This window comes from Anser anser, assembly GCF_964211835.1.
Source record: "Anser anser genome assembly, chromosome: 4".
Taxonomy (NCBI): Eukaryota; Metazoa; Chordata; class Aves; order Anseriformes; family Anatidae; genus Anser; species Anser anser.
In genome coordinates, this window is record NC_139724.1 from 53,524,027 (window position 1) to 53,547,015 (window position 22,989).

The window sequence follows — 22,989 nt, forward strand, 5'->3', positions numbered from 1 at the left end:
GAAACATAATTCTTGTTATTACCTCTAAGGGAGCATTAAATGAGCTTAAAAGTGGAAGAATTCCCTCATCAGGAAAAATTACTGTCGAAAAGGCTTCAGGAAAAACCATTATACTAAGCTTACCTTACTCTATGTTATTTGGGTTGCTTAAGACTGGACTTAGGGAAAGAAAGGAAGAGAAAAGTGAAAGGGAAGTATGGGAATCAGCAAGAGGGGAATGCCTTAACTGGAGCATTCAGTGCTGGCATGTAAAAGTAGGCTATAACATGACTTAAAAATACTTTCTCCTTTTTTTAATTAATAAGTATTTATTTAAATATTTTGAGCAACTTAAAATAACGTTTTCAACTTTGCAAAGTTTTCAAACTTTGTGATTTGTGAACTTAATCACAATAACTTTATTTTAAATATGACCTATTTTAAGCAATATATTTTTCCTGATAAAAATTGAAAATAAAACCCCAAACACAGAACAGGCAGCAGCTATTCATTAATGTTTGGAACCAGTCTGATACAGTAAGCAACTTTTGACACTAATAGCTTGTGAGAGAGGCGATTTTCTTCTTTTCTTAGTTTACTTATTTGAATAGCTTATGAAGGGTTGTGATCACCGATTGTTGGTATGAAAAAAATAAAAACTTTTTGATTCAAACCCTTAATTTTTGAGTTTTTCAATCCTCAACCAATCTGTAAGAATTAATAATACATAGACTAATGGATTTCAGAACTATTGCAATACTTAATCAATGGATTTGAAATACAAAGAATTGACTATTTTGTATGGCTTCATATGTCATGAAATAAAGTGAGGTGGTTTTATTTAACTTCTAAAAGGAGTCCAATAAAAACTCAGAAACCAAGCATTGCACGTTAACTATTTCTAGTGTGATGACTAAAAAATGTGAATGAATATACTTTAAGCGATGTATTTTTAAAATGTATATTTTTTTTTATTCTTAAACTGTATTATCTAATATGATAATGGTACTCAAACTGAATTTGAATACTGAATAATGGTATTCAAACTGAAATATCTAGATTGTGTAGAGATCAAGAGTTCCTTTCTCTACATGCATGAAGTAAGTTCCCATTACATGGGAATGAGAGATGTCATGGCAACTGAAATTGCATTTGCAAACTGGTCACTTGCAAATCCATCTGTGCCGAAGATATACGTCATGTTTTTTCAGGAATAAGTAAATGTGGTAATCAGTTTCAGGGCAAGAGGTGAGGTTTATTTAAAATAATAATAATAATAATAATAAATGTGTGCCAATATTTTAACAAGTGGCTGTGTTAAAAGCTTTCTTCCTTGTTTGATGGTGTATGTTTCACCATTTGGTTAATATATACCTTGTCTCCTACCTGTGGGTTTTTCCTTGCTTGTATGGTTGTGATTGGATGTCAGTCTCTATTTTTAGTGTGACTGGTTGAGTCAAAATTTGCCTTGAAATCTCTGTGGGAGCAAAGTGGGCCTCCGAAGATGGTGAGAGAGGTGCTGTGATCACAGAGCCTTCAGTCAATGCAGCTGTAAGGGTGGATGCAATTTCTATTTCTTTTCTGCATGCCAAAACAGCTGGCAAGAGGCCATAATAATTAGTTGTAATATTATCTTTTAAGGGATATTGGCCAAAACTTTGGCTTTTTAGCAGCTTAGATCGTTCATACTGAGACTCTGCCCTACCGTGCAGTGGAACTGTGCTTCCTTGAGGGCTGCTGGACAACCCAGTTCCCTCAGTACAGGAGGAACTAAGCAGCCATGAAACCTTAGAGAACAAATGGTATCATGTTGTAAGAATCTTGGACTGCCCAGAACTTCCCTGCCCCACAGTGTAGTGGGACCTGTGTGGTTACAACCTTAGAGAACTGTTTTATGGCATTGCAGTGATACTGGATTCTTCTTGCCTTTGCTGTTATAGTTATAGCACAATATCTCTTTTATACCAGTGGTGTTTTCTAAAAAGGAGCTAGCTCAATGCTGATCCTTCAGGGACAGGCAGTGTCCCCTGTCCCTAAGACATGTAAAACAGTTAACAGAACAAATGTATCCTCAGTTTGGTCATTATTACAACCTTAGCATGCAAAACACAGGAAATCAGAGTTTAAAAAAAAGTTTGTTTAGTTTTGTCCCAGCTCCATGAACTGTCTCCAAAAAATATGCTGTAGAAAGAGATCTTTGTATGAAGAAATACCCTTATTTATGGAATTAAAAGAAAAATAAGTTCACCCACCCACCCATTTTAGCATCCCTTAGGTGAAGTAGAACTGGAATCACTTCCAGAAAACATTTAAATATTTCTATTTTTTTGCAACATTATTTGTATTGAGACTCCGCTCCCAGGAACATCATCTTAGCTTCACAAACAAAATGTGATTTTGGTAGTAAGTTCTTACATAAAAGAACACTGGAATTGATTTTTGCCTCCACATTAACTTCTTGGGCTGCTAAATGTCAGTATAGTACTGTTAGTCATGGACAGAAAACATAGTTTTATTCTTTCAGTTGTGAGCTTCAAACTGAAACTAGAAAATAGTTTGATTGCCATTCAGTTTCACTGAGAAACACTTGATAGGAATGGTGTAGAAGTAAATGAGGGATATTCTGGTAATGCTTTTAATTGAAGGCACTGGATTTCAGCATAGAGCTGACATAGAGCATAGAACCCGCAAAGGAATTTTACAGCTGGGGTAAGTAACTTGTAGTGTCAGAAGTGTGTTTTTTTTGGGGGGGTGGGGGGGTGGGTGTTTAACCTGTGGCATGCCTGGAAATACCTGACATCATGTCTGTTTGTGATTAAAAAATAAATTAAGGGCAATTTAAACAGGAGAGTTTATACTGAATGTATGATGGAGAAACAATAGATGAGAAGAATATTACCGGTACAGGCTATTGTGTTGTTTAAATGTTGTCAGAAGCTAAGTAATCCCTGAAGATAAGGAAAAATTGATATTTTTTGTACATTGCAATATTTCTTAATAAAAGAAGACACTCCGCAAAATAGTTACAGAAGTTGTCCATTTTTAAGATGTTTTGAAGTGTTACTAAAAAAAAAAAAAGTGGCACAGTGGCACCTCCTTTACCTTGAAGTTTCTACAGAGGGGAAGACAGGAAACTTGAAGTGCAGAATTTCCCATCAGCCTTATCTTCTTTTAGATAAACCTTTAGATAAATCTTTAGAAGGCCAGTAGAAGCCAATTAGGCCAAAACCATAGACAACAGCATGTCCAGATTATGGGAGTAAGTTGGGTGGGAAAACAGTATCATAAGTTTCATATCAGGGTGTTTGAGATTTGTAATTCTCCTTGATGTTTTCCTTTTAGATGGCTACACCAAATTCTATTTACATATGCCTGATATCACAGGAGTAGCACAATTTTTTGGTTGTTATATTGTTGTCATAGGATGTGACGGTTTGTTAGATTGAATTTTTTATAAGCATAAATTTTGATCTTTCTTGAAGAAAATCTTGTAGCTCTATGAAGGCCATTCATTGTAAAACATATGACAAGCATTTTTTTTTCTTCATGAAAACTCCATGTCACTCTGTGGTAGACCTGTATTGTAATTAACCAGACCTACCCAAAGCAGCCTAAATACAAAATACTGCTGCATAAGTACAGATGAATAATGAATATAATCTGAAATTCTTAGTACTGCCTTACAGAACAGTGACATGAGCAAATGTGAATCAAAATTCCTTTAGCAATTGAAAAAATGCAAAATATGATGTGTAGTTGATGCTGCCTTACCTTAAAATGTAAATTTAATCTGATAGCTAGAGCTTTTGGTTATAATGCATGTAATTGTATTGTGAACCATCTTTGAAATTTTCTTTACTTTTTTTCAAAATGTTTAGGACCTTTTTTTTTATAATTGTGAACAAAATTTTTTTCTTGCAGTATCTATGTATGTGAGTTTTCCTTTCCATAGAAATAAAGAAGACGTATTTTAGTAATATCTTTTTGCAATCATTTATGCAACTATTATTGCCATTCAAAGGGCATTAGAAGTTCCACAGCAATTTAGATATTTTTGGCAGGGTGAGAGCAATCCTACATACCTTTTGTACTGTGGTTTCTAATGGCACAACTGCTGCAAATTTGCAAATTGTTTTTTAATGGATACCATCTATTTGATAGCATTATCAAAAGAAAATTTCCTCAAGTGTATGCCAGTGTTTCTGATTGCTGAAGGAATTATTAGACCTACAAATAGTAGGAATTAAAAATAATCAACACATTTTTTGTGCAATAGGGAACAAGAGAGACGCTTAGCCATCATTGCAGTACTCTTGGAGATGCTTTAAGGAAGGAAAATGATTTTGCTCTCATCATTGACGGTAAATCTCTGAAATATGCTTTGACATTTGGAGTGAGACAGTATTTCCTGGATTTGGCTTTGTCATGCAAAGCGGTTATTTGTTGCAGGTAAGGTTGACGTTATTCTTTCTCTACAATATTTTTATTGACAAATAATAATTAAAAAACTGTTTCTGTGTCAGAGCAAATATTTATATCCATGTCTTCTAACTATGGAATAAAAAAACATAGTTGCTAACATTCTCAAATACAATCATTCAAGCAAAATATTTCTGTAGTGAAGCCTGAAACAGGAGTATACCTGCCAAACCAAGTTACTGACGTTGCATATATGCAGGAAAATCATGTTATCCATAAAGAATAGTCTCAGCAAGATTAAGACACTGATCTTAACCTTAAATTGTTACTGCAGTTAACTGCAGGTTTCAGTACATCTGGTTTCTTTTGTAGAGTTTTCTCCATAGGCAAGATTTTATAACCCTGCCTTTTCTCTAAGTCACAGATTACACTGTACAGAAAGTGCACAGAAATGTTAAAGGTACTATGCTGAGTGATTTGTATTTCCTGAAGTTGATGGAAACACCTTTTTATTATTACTACTATTATTCCTAATTGTTTTGGAGTTCTTGTAATGCAATCACGCATTTAATCTTTTCCTGTAAACATCAGCTATTGGAGCTCTTGGCTTACCTTAACAAGGGAACTTTTTTGCAATTAAAGAGAAATACATACATTTTTCAAACATAAACAATATAAAAGCAGTTTGGCTTGCCTTTTAACATTCTTGTATTTATATTAAGGAAGGACTGTATAATTGATAGCTTGTGTGTTTTGGGGCCTACTTGCATTTTTACGGCTTTAAACACAAAAACCACAAACATCTCCTGAGTAGTACATCACCTCTTCTACATTCGAATGACTGAACTAAAAGGGAAGTTGGGTGATTAGTAGCTAGATAAATAAGAACTGCTCCTGTTGACTTTCAAAGAACTTGGCTTAGCCCAAGCGATTTATCTGTCAGCAGAAGCGAGGACTTTTCTTTACAAGATCATTGGCAACACAGATAGGATATCTTTATTAGAAATGCAATAAAAAAATCCAGAACTGTGGAAATAGCTGTTATTTTCATCAGTGTCTGAGGTAACTATTACAAGGATAGCCAGTTAATGTTCTCAGAACATTTTTCACTATTTTAACCTCTGTAGTAGTATGGAAAAAGCTGGTGGGTATATTAAAACACGAGTAGTAAATTCAGAAACAAAGTATTCAGGCTTGTCTACAATCCCAATATCCTGCTGTTTCTCAATATAAAAGTGCCATAAATGTGAGTTTTCAGAGTTAATGTATTTCTGGAAGTTTTAGAGATGTCTGTGTGTTGGTTACATGCAGTTCCATTTTGTTTTATGTAGGGTACTCTGATTATAATTGCTTTAGAAAAAGAATCTATGGAAAAGGAAGTCTGGATTTTGTACAAGAACAAAGTAATTCTTGGAATTCAGCATCACTTCTTCCAAAATTCAGATCTTCCTTCAATAAATTAAGCTTCTTGCCTATTATCTACCTATTTTATTATCTATCTGAAGGAAGAGGCGTGGAGTGCGCAAATGCAAAAACTGTTGTAAATATACCTTAGTAGGCTGTCTTTTGATTAATAAGTAAGTAGAAGGTGCTTGTGTTCAGGTACAGAGTTTAATGATATTCATTAAAATAAAACTTTCATCTCAAAATGGGTATGTTCAAAGTAGAGCTATTTTTCTGCCTTGCAAAAGGAAAAGTAAATGGGTTTATAGCATCCAAAGAAATACCTGGATCATATGATCTTCCTATACTTTCTGTCAAGTAGTGTGTTCTGCTTGTGACTTTTTAGGTTTTTTTTTTTTATTTTTAAGCCTTAGCTTTGTAGCCAAGCTCCCAGATGAAACACTTCTTCAAACTAAGGTCTTACACTGATCACAGTTTATTCTGTGTATAAACATGCTTCTGATGGCAATGACGGAAAGTTGGAGTTTTGTACTTGTTTTGTTGTTTCCAGTTTTGCTCATTATAACAAATAACAAGCAGTAGATGGGTGTAGAACTGCTATGTCAACACTGTTCCTTTTTCTTCTTTCCTCGATTTGAAACTATCTTTCGTGCTGTTTGAAGAGACATTATTGTTGTTTTGAACTATGAAACCATTCTAGTGTATTTTGTATGTGTAGTTGCCCTTTATTGCTAACTTTTCTGTGATAAAACAACAAAAGGAAGGTCTCTGTTCTAGTAGCATTTTCCTTACCCCTTCTGTATTTCCATAATACATTTAGATCATCTGGTTTCAATGCATGTCTAGGTATATGCTCTGACATACTTTGTGGTTGTTTAAAAATTGGCTGCAGGTTTCAAACTAAAATATTTGCTTGTAGCACTCACTGTTCTAGTATGTGCATTTTTAATATCACGTTTCACAAAAATCAAAGTTCTATCAAAATATTTTTTTCTGTTCATGCTCCATCTTCCATAAATAAAATTGCTTTTCCTTGTTTCTGAGCATGAAAACAAAAAACTTTTTTTCTGAAAACAAAAATCATTTTAAGTTAATGTAAATCCCTTAAATATGTCATCCTGACTAAATGAAAGCATAGGCCTCTTTTCCATCCATGTAAAAGCACTGAAAATTTTCAGCAGTCGGTTTTAAAAGTACAAATTACATCACTTTCTTTGAAGTTTTCAGACTGTGTTCACTTGTTCAGAGGCATTTATTACCAATGAATTCTTAGTAAGAGTAGCCATAACATAGATGAAGCTGACAAATACTCAGTAGACATTTCACTTCAAAAAACTGCGTATGTTATTAATTCCAAGCAGATGTTTGGCTTAAAGACTTAGACAAACTAAATTCCAACTCTGTATTGGCTTCTGACTAATGTGTGCAACAAGAACGTTGAATTGATTATTCTGTAGTAAAAATGTACAGCTAAGAGTAAACAAATTGAATGGAAGGTATTTTTTTATTGGTTTCATAAATTCAGGTGTATCCAGTGAACACTTTTGCTTTCACCTGGCAATGAAAGTGCCATCCTCCAGCTGCCTCTGTAATGTTTTCTGAAAGGGAAATAAGCCGCTGTTCCTGGAAAGTTGAAAAGATTAAAAAGTTCTCAGTTAAGGAATCTTCTGCAGCTGGATAGGGCTGGTCTTGAGACTCATCAGCAGTGTTCAAATAAAATTAAAAAAAAAATTCTTAGAAATACCTCTTGATATGCTTAGACCATAAGAATTCTTTTGAGGGATTGTTGTCCAGAAGCTTTCATCCCAAATTCACCACAAGTTTGTACACCTCCCAAGTACCCTTCTCAAAAATCTAATAGCATGTGTTATATAAGCTGATGATTAAAGTAACTAAATAGCTACCTTCCATGCAAAGTCTGTATTATTTTTCATGTTTTATTTTATTTTTTTACAATTAAATTTTATGCAACCTTTTTCTGACTTGTTGCACTTAAAGATTAAGAAATTTTACTTAATTAGCACAGAATAGGAATTGGGTTTCTTTTCAGCTGATGGGGCATCACCCACATTGACCTGTGAAAAGCTGTTCTCTGATACTTGGAGAGGAGAACTAGAATTGCTACAAGGACGTTACTGAAACCCAGTGAGGATTAGAATACTGTATGTGAGCAAAGGGAAGCATAGACACACTTGTCATTTGTTCCTCATCTGACATTTGTCCTGTCATCTGACATCTCTCTTTTAAAAATCTTATTATTTATTTATAAAATAAATATTTTAACAGAGGAAGGTAAAAATCATAAAAGTTAAATATGAAACAATCTACAGTTACGCAAAGTTAATACTGTTAGTGGCAATGTTGGGGTTTCTTCCAGTACTGCATTTTAGGGGCCCATTGCTGTTTGATTTGTATATTTCTAGTCCTATTAATGTATTGCTTCCACAAATTCAAGGTTTCTGTGAATTTTTTAGGAAATATGCTTTTAGCATATAGCCTAAAGGCCACCAACAAGATGATGTCAGTGACTGGGATGTTAGTTAACCTGTTTTTATTGCCTTTTTAAGGAATAATGTATGTTTTGCAAGTGCATTCATTTGAACGTTCTGTGTTATTTTTTTTTCCCTGTTATACCTTAGGGTATCTCCACTTCAAAAATCTGAAGTTGTAGAAATGGTCAAAAAACAAGTTAAGGTAGTAACTCTAGCAATTGGTGATGGAGCAAATGATGTTAGTATGATACAAACAGCACATGTTGGTGTTGGTATTAGTGGAAATGAAGGTCTACAGGCTGCTAATTCTTCAGACTACTCAATTGCTCAGGTAAGTCATTACACTGTAAAATGTAAAAGTAAAGTTTAATAGCAAACTTATAATAAAAGTAAAAAATAGTAACAGTAAAGTTTAATATTGGATTAATATCAGTCTATACATGTTCTAAATGTATGTTTGTTTCCCATTTTTTGCAGTTCAAGTATTTGAAGAACTTGTTGTTGGTTCACGGTGCCTGGAATTATAACAGAGTAGCTAAATGCATCTTGTATTGTTTCTACAAGAACATAGTCCTTTATATCATTGAGGTAATTTTACAGTATAGTAAATTTTACTTTATAAAATTGTTATTTTGAGCTTCCGATTATTCTATATGATTTTTAAGAAGCATTTAAATGTCAGTAAACACTAATACTGAATCTTCAATAAGCTGATGAATATTAGAATGATTATTTTTTACTTTAAAAAATCCCAGCAGTAGTCTTATTGCTAAGTACTAAATATGTAGTATTATATTTGTACTGCATCATACTTATTAAAAATCTGTACCTCTCATATCATTTCAGTACCTAAGCAGCCTTAAATTTACCAAGAGGTTTGTACACTTAAGCTCTTTATAAAGCAGATGTCATTAACTGTCTAATTTGCAAACTGAAGACCTTTTTCAGGTCACCGTTGAACTTCACGATGCTGTTCAGAACAATCTTTAGGGTTTTTATATACATGCTTAATTACACAGAGGCATACTTTTTACTTGTTGTTGTGGTAACCATGCCTCTTTAGACTCTATTTTATGAAGTGAATACTTTCCTTAAAGTAGCTGGCCTAGTTTTCTCACCTGAGATTTTAAGCAGAGTGGGATCTTGAGAAAAATACAGTAGTATGAGAGGACTGTGCTGTGACAAATGTGCACCTATTGGTTTGTATAGTTAAGACAGCATGTACAGCTGTAGTTTTCATGACCATGTTGCAACCTTACAATTTTCAACATACCTTTTAACAGTTTTTTTAAATGTTTTTCCTCCTTCATTTACTGTTCTTCTTCCTTTCAACAGTCTCTTCCTTTCTTCTTCCTTGCTTTCTTATAACCAAATATGTCTAATAATAATATTTATATTTGATTCAAACTTTAAATTAACAATGATACTATGGGTTAAAAATGCAAAACTATTTCTCTTAGACACGATCTAAACATTAGGTTAATATTTTTGATTTTGATATTTATGTTGGTGATCCTATACTGTTGCAATATCTGAAAATACTTACAACTTTGTATTTTATTATAGTTATAAATATAAAAAATACATTCTGTGTAAGTGTAACCAGAAAGTATGCATTTTTCTTAACATATTTTTAAATTTTTCTAAATTTTCCGTTTCCTCTTTATGTTATTAATGTAAATAAATTTCAATGCAAGTAGCAACAAGTTTATTGACTCTTTAGAAAAACTTAAAAATATCTAATTAAATGATCTTACTTTTAAAAGTACTCATTAGCAGTAGCTCTTATCTCAATACTTAATTTTTTTTTAAATTGTTCAACATTTTAGTCAAAGCACTATTAATGTATACTTTGAGTTTACAGAAAAACTTATGAAGCTGGGAGTTAGAAAATATTCCTTGTTTTTCTTAATTTGTCTAAATGTCATTGTCACCTGCAAACATATTTAAATTTATAACTTAAAGAAAATATAAATATCCCACCACTTGTATTCTTTCTGATAAACTTAAATGCAAGGTACAGGCATCATAGAGGAAAAATACAAAATAATAGAAAAAGTAGTCTCTACCTGCTGAACAGATGGAAGGGCAAAGAGATCATTTTTATGCGGATTATGACCCTTTATATATAATATACACCCTTTCTGGAAGACAAGAAGACTTCTACTTCAATTCCTACGTACCCAACATTTGTCAGCTCAAAATCTTTCACAGATGTTAATAGCTCATGTCAATACTGTGAATGAATGGGCAGAAATTCATCATTGAATGTCTTTGGAAGGGACAACTGCCAGTCTTGAATCTCGCTTTTCAGTTTTTTGTACAGATCAGGCGTGGGAGCAGAGAGCTCAATGAGTATTTGTAAGCTGCTGCTTAATATGCAGAAATGCTACATCAGGAAAACGTCTGTGGAGCTTTTGTGACCACACCTCTTCTGTCTTGGATTTTAGAAAATAATACTCTGAAAGGCATGTCTGGAAGTTTTTGTTTGTTTAAAATTTCTTTTTATTAGCTGACAATAATTAATAATACCTACCATTACTTAATGTGTGTGTGTTATATTTTTTAATGTCTGCTCAGTGTTAATCAAATGAGTAACATAATAGATTCCATGTAATCTAAAATGCAGCCTTTTTCCTAGGCAATTATGGGATGATATGAAATAAGTGCCATTAGTTTCTTGGTTTAGAAAATACTAAGGGTTTAAAGTAGTACTTCATGCACACTGATTAGTGTTTATCAACATTTAAACTCCTATTGATAAGAAACTAGAAGCGGTCAGTAATAACTTTTCTTCCACTCTGTTATGATTCAATAGATAATTAAATATGTACCTCATCTTTAGTGTAGGAGTAGTCCCCATAACATTAGAAGTTATACACTGAATGCAGACGTTATGTATGTATACAGACTGCAGTGTTTGTGCCCCCCTTCTTGTATTACATGGTTTGAAAACTTAGCAATGTAAAGACCTGCATCAAGGTCCATCTCATTTTGCATAGCCTATAAAGCTAAGTCCTTCATTTCCAAAGAAGTTCTGTACCACTGAACTACAAAATGATCTGAACTTCTTCCCAACTTACAGTCTAAATTGCTTCTCAGAGACACCCATCTTCTTTCCTTCTGTTGCAGGGGTGCTTGATTAGTAATTTGAGCAGTTTGCTTAGGGCATGCGCCCTAGGTATCTGCATCTGCCCCCAAATTACCATGATGTACAATATGTCATATTTTGCCTGTACAGCTGCCTTCATTCTCCATCATAATCAGGATGAAACACACTTGTCCATAATTAAATTTCCAACTGTGAACCAAGAAACTGTTTTTTGTCACTATTAATACTGTACTCATCTCTGTAGAGTTTGTCATGTAAGGTTAAGGGTGGTGTTTGCTAGGGTCAAAGGTTCAGAAGTTAGGGTAAGTATCTGACTTACTTTCCTCCCCTCTTACAGTTTGAGATGAGGGCTGTACTTACCATTGCTTCTACTTCCCCTTAACCTCTACCCTGTACGGAGCTGCTAATTGTTTTGGAGCCATAGCTATTCTTAACATGAATATTCAAATACTGTCTTGTAAACAGAAGCAAATCCATGTTTCTTCTTAGATATTTAAAATACTCTCTCTTATAGCAGTCTATCTGGTATTCCACTAAATAGTAGGGTTTCTACTAGAGGGCACTGATTTTTAGCTACATTTGAAGGGTTCTCTACCCATTTTGTTGATAGATTCAGCATGAACTTTAGAACCCAAACTTCATTTCTTCCTGGACTGTATCTGGAATTCTGACCAAGAGTTGTGCCAGTTCCTTATTACACTGAAAGTTTTAACTGAAATGCCTGTAACTTATGTGCTTTCTTTGGAAGAAAGTAAATGCTAAGCTTTCAGGAAGCTAATGTTATTCGTTACAGGATTTCTTTACAACTCTACAGTAAAACTGCAGTTTTCAGAGTTCTAATAGCTTGAAAAATTTAACTTAAATTATGTACAAAATAAAACTGAAAGCAACAGGTTATTTGAGGAATGAAGTGCTACCTAACATTTCAAAGAGCCTTGTTAGCAACTTAATATATGGCATTTCATGGTAAATTAAAATACTTGTATTTCTTTAAAACTGTCACTTAGCATCACTTACATTTAGTAATAGAGAATATGTGGAATAGATTCACTATATGTACTTAGGCCTAGCAAAATCACAACAGAAAGTTAATGGTTTTTTTTTCTTTGTTTTTGTTTTACAAATACTCCTTGGTTATGACAGCTCAAATATATGTCTACTTGTTTTATTTTATTTCTAGTGTTGTACTTCTGTTAAACTGCCTGAAATTACCAGCAAAGAGGTGTATATGTTTATGCCTGGTTACTGAGTCATGTATTCTTTATTAATACAGTCCTTTTCCATCACCTAAACCCTTTCAAATTAAGAATCTTAAAAAGGAGTAAATCATGTAATGGTGTCTGTCCTTCATTCCCCTCTCAAGAGCCATCTTCCTATTTGGGAGTAAAATAATGTAGGAACTCCTTGTAATCAGAAGGTTGAAAAGAGAGAAGGTGGTTGAGGAGCACAACTTGTATCCAACAGTAGTGATGAGGTTCGGGATTAGATTCACGCTTTTAGCTTAATGTAAAATATCAAAAAACTTGTGCTGATGTTTAGTGATGAACAAACACTCATTCCCTCCTACTCAACTGCTGAGAAAATGCTGCTAGTAAATGTCTTCTACATTTACCACAGTGGAATCGTAACTCCTGCTTCAAAAATCCAAAATGAAAATACACAGGATTTAATAAAAATCTGATTCATCAACTGCTATAAAGCAATTCTGTAAAATAATATTGCTTTTTCCATTAATACACTGTAACATAAAAAAGTAGAATGCTTGTTGCAACAAAAGTAACTTAGCATTAAGTTAAGAAGACTTCTAAAGAAGACTTCTAAAACTTCATTGTATTTTATATCTTTGTATTGTAGGCTCTAATGTTTGTAATTTTGTACAAAGTCATGTTCCAATAATTGGACATAAAAAATTTACTTTTTTATTGGTTATACAAACAGCAGTTTTAACTAGATTATTATTCTCCTTTTTAGTGCTAATAGTTGCTAACTTCCATTCTTTTTCTATCTCAAAGTATTTACAAAAATGTTCAGACATTCCTCCGTGTGATAAAAGAATATGAGTTTGTTCATAGGATCTGGTTGTCTGGATGCCAGCCTGTGTACATACTGATAAACAGTTAATTTGTAGTAATTCATACTTTCATAATGAAGTCGTCTGAAATGTGCACTGTAGCAGTCTCTGCACAGTGACATGCTTCTTCTCCACTCTGTCATTGAGCTAATATAAACATGAAGTAAGAAGTATAAGGTGGTCATGCTGTATGCTGGTGCTGAAAAACATGAGAAAGTGTGTCATCTTTCTTTTCAAATTAAATTTTTTATTCATTAAGCAAAAAGTGATAAAACTTACAAAACAGAAGAGATTTCCAACTGCCTCTACAATATTCTGTAACTGAGTCAGTGCTTATTTATTACATTTTAGTTGATTTAGTGCTCTGGTAAAGCCTCATGATCTCATGAGTTGCTTCTATGCGAAAGGAGTATTTGTAATAGTTTTCAGTTCCAAACTACAGCTTGCTGTAAGAATTCTGTAAGTTAGGAGGTTTGTTAACGATTAGAAGATGAGTGCCTCTGTAGGTGTTTCCTCTTTTTTATTTCCTCTATGTTTCTCAGAATTCATTAAGACTTACAATACAATACAAATGCAGTGAGCTAAATTACTCTTAAATGCTTAAAGAATAGAAAATTCCTTCTGAAAATAGGTACCTCCCTGAAATGCTTTCATATTTAGATAGAATTGCTCACATACTGGACTAGATTGCCCATCATCTGTTCTGAAAGCATGTTGTTTTTGTACGACTTTTTTCATATAGGTTTAAACCAGAACATTCTCAACTGTGCTGTAAATGTGTTCTAGGAATACCCCTTTTTGTGAAGCCAAAGAAAAATCTGCTTATCAGACCTTGCAAGACATTTGAGTAATATGGTTCTCCTCTTTTTCAGATCTGGTTTGCTTTTGTCAATGGCTTTTCTGGACAAATTCTTTTTGAAAGATGGTGTATAGGTCTTTACAATGTGGTAAGATGATTTTTGTGTTTTCATTTTGGACCATAATTATAAAAGTTTCTTGAGTAAGCAACTATCAAGCAATCCTTAAGCAAGTTCTTACCTCTCAAGTTTTTGTTGTGTTTTTTTTTTTTTTAATCTATATTCTAGATGTTTACAGCAATGCCTCCACTAACTCTTGGAATATTTGAGAGATCTTGCCGGAAAGAAAACATGCTGAAATATCCTGAGTTATATAAGACTTCCCAAAATGCACTGGACTTTAACACCAAGGTAGATAAAAAAATTCAAATGTAATTAAAGCAGAAGTTAATGGCAATTCAGTATAATTATCTGTTTTATTCCTGTGCTACATATTCTCATAGTTAAAAATTGAGAGGATTTTTATTGCTACTGTTTCCAGATGTATAATTGTCTATAAAAGATACAAATTGTATTTATCCAATTTTAGTAAAAATGGAAAGGGACAGCAAGCATTTATTTTCAGCTCTGTTTTTTTTCCTCCGCTGGCAATAAAGCTGTCTTCTATAGGCAGAAGTGATTAGACCTCTCTGTCATTGGTGTGTATGTATTTGTACTGTTATATGGAAATGGATTATTGAAGCCTGTGGAGAAGTGTTGCAGAGGACAATAAAAACTGTCATTAGATTTGTAGAGGGAGGGACTTGGTACTATTCTTTGTCAATTTGGAATTGTGATTTTACGGTTTAATTTTGAGATTTGGAAAAAAAAAATACTTGGGGGCAGTTAAAAATGCATCAATGTGGATCAAAGGAAATCTGAGGCTACTTTCGGTAGAAAATGGTCAACATTCATCTTGGAGATGAAATTGGACAAGAATGTAGGGGTTATATATAAAATATGCACAGTTTCAATAGATTTGTCCATAAATAATCTGTATTAAAAGAATTAAACTTTTTCCTGAATCTGCAATTTCATGAATACTGTGACGTTTGTATGAACTCCTTCTAATTTGATTTAATTTGATTTTTCTACATATAATTAGGACATTTGAAGTAATGTCATTACATAATGTACTTTGGAGACATTTTTAGTTTGTCACTGAATTAGCTATGCCTATAAGTGATGATTTGTAGTAGATATGGAGAGCTGATGCAGCGTTCTGAGCTTCATGTCTGTGCCAATTGTATTATGAAATTGGAGAGAATTATTCGTCTAAACTATCCCCATTCACAGAAGCATGTTAGATTCTGCTTCTTCTTCCCTTTCACCCACAAAAACAAACCTGAAAATTGTAAGGAAACCAGGGAATAGCTTGTGTCACTGTGAATGCTTTACAAATACAAGACTTTTCATGGTCCATTGCTACAATCGCTTCTGTGTTGTGATAGTTTGAATACAATAATGTATGTCATGAGATACAGTTGTTGGATTGTTCTGTTTTTAAATGATATCTCTAATACAGTTTTTATTATTGCACAGATGTATTGTTGACTTCATTGGAAATTCTGAGGCTGTTCCCATACAATGCTCATTAGGAGTAAATGTATACAAAATTCCCAGCTATATAAGTTGAATAGTTGGTGTTAAAGATTTGGAAACATGACTGCCTTGAATGTTGATGCAGATGTTTGTTATGGTAAAAGGGATCAAAGGTTATGAGGTCATGACAGAGGTTAAAGGATTAGCATGTGACAATAAGAATTGGTCAGGAAAATGGAAAAGTAGAACTAATTTTTCTTGCATCCACCTGTGCTTTCTGTCAAATAAAAACTTCTGGTAATGACATAGCAAGAGGGAGAGACAAAGGTTAATGAGCAGCACAAGTTCAAATGTGCAAAGTGGTGGAGTGTAAATTGGATCATTCAGCCTAGTGTAGTTGTATAGTCTAACAAAGGGCTGAGATGTTGTGGAAAATGTTGTGAGGCAGGCAACTTAATTTCAATTGTTTGAACACCTTAACTCATAATACACATTAGTTAGTTACACTAAAGTCTATGACTGTCAAATGCATTGCTAATGAAAAAACGATTGCTATCCTGAAGGACACAGGTTACATATTTTTGAGTGAGTCTTTTTATATCTTTGTATGATATATATTTTAGAAAGCATCAGTAGACTGTTTCTGCTTAAACTTAATACAGTTCTTTTCAAAATACTTTTTTATAAAACATAAAATAAGTTTGAAAGTGAAATTCAAGTTATTTAGCAAACACATTAAAGGAAGTTCAATATGATGAAGCTGTGCACTTCAAGAATGGAGCTTGTAAGGAGAAATCTTCAGAAGATATAATTATTTGTCCTTTTCTGATTTCTTTACATGTGGAAATATGTAGACAGGTATACATAGAACTTGGAGTTATTGTTCTGTTATTTCTTATTACACGAGATGTAAATTATAAAAACTGAAGTAATTTTAGTTCCCTAATTAGAATGCAGCAATAGTTCCAGTTGTCTGGTTTAGCTTATTTTTTCTGATGGTATTCCCATATGCATACATTTTAATTTCCCTTCTGATTTGAAATTAAAAGGAGGAGATAATACACACTTTTTTTCAAAACAAAAAATAAACAAATGACCCATGAAGAGCTAAGAGGCAGAAAGTGCCTGTCAGTTATATTACTTCACAGTGGTGGCCTGACAGAAACACATTTTGTGAATCTAACACACAGATAAAAAGAAAGGTCAGGGTTCACAGAGCTAGTTTATTGCAAATGGTTCTCATGGATTTCTCTTTTCCCTTAGGTTTTCTGGGTTCATTGTTTAAATGGCCTCTTCCACTCATTCATTCTGTTTTGGTTTCCACTAAAAGCCCTCCAGCACGGTAAGTGTTATGAAAAAATAAAAATATAAATCTTCAAAGGTACTAAATTTCTAAATACCTTTTTTTCTTAGTAATGCTTTGTTAATACTAACAGTTTTGTGTGGTCAAGTGTCAAGATACCATTTCTAGAACTCAAGCAGATGCAGTCTATTTAAAATGTTTTACTTAAAGTAAGTTTAAAAGTAGGAGTAATATTACATGCATGTAATCATGTACCTAAAACTATATAAATATGTTTGAAGTAAATTGAAACAATACGGAGAAAATTGTTTTTAATTATGTAATTTTTATATAATAATCTGTGTTAAGTACTTAAAAAATCATAAATTACTACAGTTCTTTGCATTGTCTCTTATATTTTCTAGCCTTTATTGCCTATCAACCCATTAGTTTACATCTGTATCAGTAGGATTGTGACAGATGCAAGGGAGATATCTTGGATGGCTCAGTGCTGTCACTCAGCTGTCATACATGCACCTGAGACGCAGAAGGAAATGGGACAGTTGGGAGACAACACTGTATTTGTTAGAGCAGACTGAAAGCACTCTTTCCAGTTTCTGGGAATACTTGTGTGTATGGGAGCTCCAGTAGGGGTGGGCTGGTTTTGCTTCCACACTGTAGAAAATTTCAATTTAAATAATAATAATAGTGTGTATGCAGCAACTTTTCTGTACATCTAGTAGTTATCTCAGTTTCCCTGATAACCACCAGGCAGTCTGCTCTGGTACAGGTGACAGAAATGTTTTCATGGACATTTTGGAACTGTAGGAATGATGTTAGGAACTGTAGGAACTGTACGTGGTTGACCTTAAAGAGTGAGACAGTCACAGCTGCTTGTGCCCAAAAACGTTAAAGGAAAAACTTTTCAGTATTCTATAATGACTTCTGATAAGTACCAGAAAGTAGGTAGCAGCCTGTTTTCTCTAAAAAGCCATTTTGGTGCATGTTCAGTGGCAGCTGATTGCCATGGAGAGGGTCATAGACAGCCCAGGAAAAAGGAGGTCCCAAAATGTTAATTCATACACTAAAACCACAGCCTCAAATCCAGACTGCGATCCAAATTCAAAGCTGTAGCTAACCCATGTGAGAGATTGATGCATTACACAATGCAGAAACGTTTGAGCGTATGCAGTGATGCAGAATGGAGTTCATGTGTTAACGGCAAAGCTGAGATATTTGGGTAAGGTTGTGGGGTTTCTGAGAGAGCACTCCCATGCAGGCCTCTCAGGCTTGCAGCCCATGAGCTAGAACTGACCTGCTGACAGTCAGCAAGTGGCCCTCCTGAAGTCTGAACTGACTGAAAGTTTTAAAGTACTAAAAATTGTAAAACTTGTAGATCTCCTACTGTTTACTACAGTTCAAGGTGAAAACCTCTGTTATTACCCTCTGGAAGCTGCTGCCACCTCTTTCGTACCAAAAATAAGAGTTTATATATATATAATGCTGTCGTGGATATTGAAGTGTCTGTTTCCTTTTCCCAGGTACTGTATTTGGCAACGGTAAAACTTCAGATTATCTGCTTCTGGGAAACACTGTTTATACTGTAAGTCTTGCTATGGCTATACAATGCTCTATCAGCTGACTATCTTTATTGGCTCTATCTTTAACTCTTACTGAGATGTTTTTTTGGTTTTTTTTGGTTTTTTTTTTGCAATTCTCTGTATGGAAGACCTGATTCACTGTAGTACCTTAAGAATAAGAAATTACACTTGGATGACTTTTTGAAAAACCTTGAAGTACCTTTTGCATTCTAATTCCAGATTCCAAAACAGAGTAGTTTAATAAAATAAAGATGCAGAACATGCATCTCTCTGTTACTGGAAACTGTCTATTTTTGAAAGAGCAGGAACTGTAATTCCCAAACTAATACAGTGCTTAATTTAAGGTAAGTTTCCTCATTGGAGAAATCCTGGGTTACTGGATGTGGGCTGGTTTGTGGACTTAAGAAGATACAGTACTGTACTTCCTCTGTTATTAATAATAGGAACTTGAAGGAAAGGTATAGCTGCATGGAACTAAGACTTATAGGATCTTTCTCCCGAGGCAACCAAAGTGCCAGAGTTAATTACACTTGACCCACACCTAACAGCAATCCTCTTTTACAGTTGTACTTATTAGTCATTATTGTTTTTTCTTTTAATCTTTATGTATCATTGAATAAATTGGTGAAGCTAAATACCTGTTTCTCACTTACTACATATCAGTCTTAACCAACAGGTGAGGGTTTTCCAGGAACTCTCTGAGAAACAGAATAAGACTTGTGCTCACTCTCCTCTGTTCTTCAAAGTTGAGTGTAATTAATTTCTCACAGAACTGCAGACTGGTTGAGATTGGTAGGGACCTCTGGAGGGTGTCTGCTCAAGCAGGGGTACCCACAACAGGGTGCCCAGGACCATGTCCGGGTGGCTTTTGAACATCTCCGAGGAGAAAACTCCACAGCCTCTCTGGGAAGCCTGTGCCAGGGCTTCTCACCCTCACAGTAAAGTGCTTCCTGATGTTTAGACAGAACCTCCTGTGCTCCAGTTTGTGCCCATTGCCTCTTGTCCTGTCACTGGGCACCACTGAAAATGGCCTGGCTCCATCTTCTTTGCACCCTCCCTTCAGGCATTTATACACACTGATAAGGTCCCCCCACTCTTCTGAGCCTCCTTTTCTCCAGGCTGAACAGCCCGAGCTCTCTCATCCTCTTCTCTTAGGAGAGGTGCTCCAGTCCTTTGGACATCTTGGTGGCCCTCCATTGGACTTTTTTCCCATATGTCCAGGTGTCTCTTATACTGGGCAGGCCAGAACTGAACGTAGTACTCCAGGTGCAGCCTCACCAATGCTGAGTAGAGAAGAAGGATCACGTCTCTTGAACTGCTGGCAGTACTTTATGTAATGCATCCAAGAGTACCATCATCCTTCTTAGCAAGGGCACATGCAATCCTGTTCCTTTTACTTCCATGTGAGAACATAAAGAAAATAACCAGAGCCCAATCTGTGCATTTCCTACTGGTGTGGCAGTTAAAATAAAATGTTTCTTCTGCCAGTCTGTACAAGGACTTTAAACTGTTTGTCTCAGGCCACACTGAAGAATTCTTTGTTAACACATTCTGTTAAAAGTTCATCTATTCTATACTTTTCCTGTCCAAAAGGCAAGCATAGCACATTTTATCAGCAGTAGTCATGTTTGATCATGCAGTCTGTCATATGATGAACTGATCTCCATTAGGGATGGATTGAATATCCTGGGTGTTTCCTGTGCAAGTCTTAATTTTATTAAGATGTAAGGTCACAGTCATTGTCATAGCTCAGTCCTGACTGTTGTAGCTCAACTGACATAAATCACCTATTTGTATTATGATCTTCTAACACCAGAGAGTTTAGAAGTCAGTCATTTATCTGATTGTCTGTCACTGCTTTCTCCAATATTGAGAAATACTTCAAAAGAGTATCTACTAGAATAACCTGTTACTTAAAGTGAAACAGGTTTTTCTTGGGGAGAGAGGTTCTCTGCACCAGGTTTGGACCCTATGGATATTTCATTATTTACTTTACCTACAAATTGCAACCTGGCTCAGTTCAGCTAGTTTATTTTGTGAGTTTTACGTATGTATACATGACTTGCATAACGACACCTATCCTAGGACCTGAGCCAAGACTTCTGACAGCCAGCATCCACTTTCACCCTTAAAGCATTCATTACAGTGGCCGTCATATGTAGTGGATTAGCCGTGTACACTTGTTAAACCGAATTACTCAACATAGCGCTGCAACCACAGCTGAAGTTATATCCTGAAACGATCTCCGAAATTCATCCTAACTAGTAATTCTGCTGTTTTTCCCTCTGAAAGCCAGGCTTGGCACCAGGAGAAAACAAGTTCCGTATGCTGTACTGAGAGTTTAGTGGATTACACTAGATACTATGGAACTGGATGTTCAAAAAGTGCTGTCATTTGGACTGTCGCACATCAACTAATGGCTGAGTCTTGAAATCTTAGGGTAGTGAAGAACATCTGGGTGTCATCTGTGATATCGGGTGACTCATAAACATTAAAGCTTTGTTTTTCAGATTTACAGTAACATTTCCACTGCCTTGAGAAATCAGTTAACTTCTGATAATTTCAATATAGTAACATGGAGCTGCTCATTACTCTTTGTCAAGCTGTATCCATAAATGCTAAAACAGAGGTCACAACTGACAGTGCAATTCTTCTGTTGCCTTCTGTAACTGGTTTTCAACTTGGAGAGCTGAAATTTCACCATCTTAAGAATCTAATGGCATGTTATTAACCTACAGAATGGCCAAGAATTCCCAAGAAACCATTATTTCACCATTATAAGTCCAGAACAACCTGCTTTTTCATTTGATTTCCAGGTTCCACATTTTCCTTCCTTTTACATTGAAAGTTTTGGGAGGGAGGATCACTGCAGTTGATGTATTCCTGTCCTTGCACAGGAAGGAATTCAAGGAGGTCTGGAGCACACATGAAGATTTGAGAGACTTTCAAATTCTGAGGGAGGAAAAAATTTTTGCAATGTGAAGTTGTATGTACACTGACAGTTGTCACTCACTGTTTTGGAAAATCAAAATAATAGGGCTAAGTTATCCTTCATTCTTCTTACTGCTTTTAATCCATTTTTAAGAAGTCTACATTCATCACTTGTGCAAAAATCAGTAGTAAAGGGATTCAGAAATTAATATAGGTTCTTTGGATCCATGAACAAAGTCCAGGACATGCACAGATTCATATCTTGTCTTGAAACTACTTCTTGAAACATAAATTTCACAGATTCACAGATTCACAGATTTCTCTAGGTTGGAAGAGACCTCAAGATCATCGAGTCCAACCTCCGACCTAACACTAAGTACTCCACTAAACCATATCCCTAAGCTCTACATCTAAACGTCTTTTAAAGACCTCCAGGGATGGTGACTCCACCACCTCCCTGGGCAGCCCGTTCCAATGCTTAATAACCCTTTCGGTAAAGAAGTACTTCCTAACATCCAACCTAAAACTCCCCTGTCGCAACTTTAGCCCATTCCCCCTCGTCCTGTCACTAGGCACGTGGGAGAATAGACCAACCCCCACCTCTCTACAGCCTCCTTTCAGGTAACTGTAGAGAGCGATGAGGTCGCCCCTGAGCCTCCTCTTCTCCAGGCTGAACAAGCCCAGCTCCCTCAGCCGCAAATAGGAGTAGAGTACCATGAAAATATATGTACAACTATTCTTGAGAGGTCTTTGTATCTCAATGTTTTATACAAAATACGAGTTTAATTTCTCGTTTCCTGGGTAGGATTCAGTGAGCTATTGTTAGTTTGGATCAAGGGGAGAAGGGAGCAATAAAACCATAATCCTGGAGGAAGTCACTATGCATAGTTAGTAACTTCAAGAGAATCTGTATCTAGATCTTCCAAATCTGTCTTTGTGTAGACAGTTGTAGTCATCTCCTCAATAGCTATAGTGTGGCTGTCATCTCTGATGAAGTGGACTACAGCTTTCACAAACCTTTCTGTGTAAGAAGAATGACATAGAATCAGCAACTATCAACTCAGTTAAAGGCAGAGTTCTAGGAGGCAAGGGAAACGTTTAAGATTCTTAATATAAATGAAGGGTTTTCTAGATAAAATGAATGAAGATTATTAGTGGAAGCTAATTGTCAGTACTGTATTTACTAGCTCATTACTTGGATGTACTTTTATACCGGCATTTTGCTATGGTCATTTCGAATGGGCATTTAAACCTCAGATCTAAACTTACACATGTACCAAAAAGAGGGAAAAAACAGTTACCTGTGGTCTAAAAGAATTT

The 22,989-nt window shown here is 35.0% G+C and overlaps 1 protein-coding gene across 7 annotated transcripts in view; it reads left to right on the forward strand.

The window, feature by feature from the left end:
• The window catches only part of ATP8A1 (ATPase phospholipid transporting 8A1), a 102,262-nt gene that overhangs the window by 56,817 nt on the left and 22,456 nt on the right, over positions 1-22,989 (forward strand). For all 7 annotated transcript variants that reach the window (XM_083834966.1, XM_083834967.1, XM_083834963.1 and 4 more), the window contains 7 exons: positions 4,256-4,428; positions 8,442-8,625; positions 8,772-8,882; positions 14,350-14,424; positions 14,563-14,685; positions 17,119-17,197; positions 18,679-18,740. In XM_083834966.1, coding sequence (XP_083691092.1) covers positions 4,256-4,428; positions 8,442-8,625; positions 8,772-8,882; positions 14,350-14,424; positions 14,563-14,685; positions 17,119-17,197; positions 18,679-18,740 — 807 coding nt within the window. The remainder of the gene's footprint in view (positions 1-4,255; positions 4,429-8,441; positions 8,626-8,771; positions 8,883-14,349; positions 14,425-14,562; positions 14,686-17,118; positions 17,198-18,678; positions 18,741-22,989) is intronic.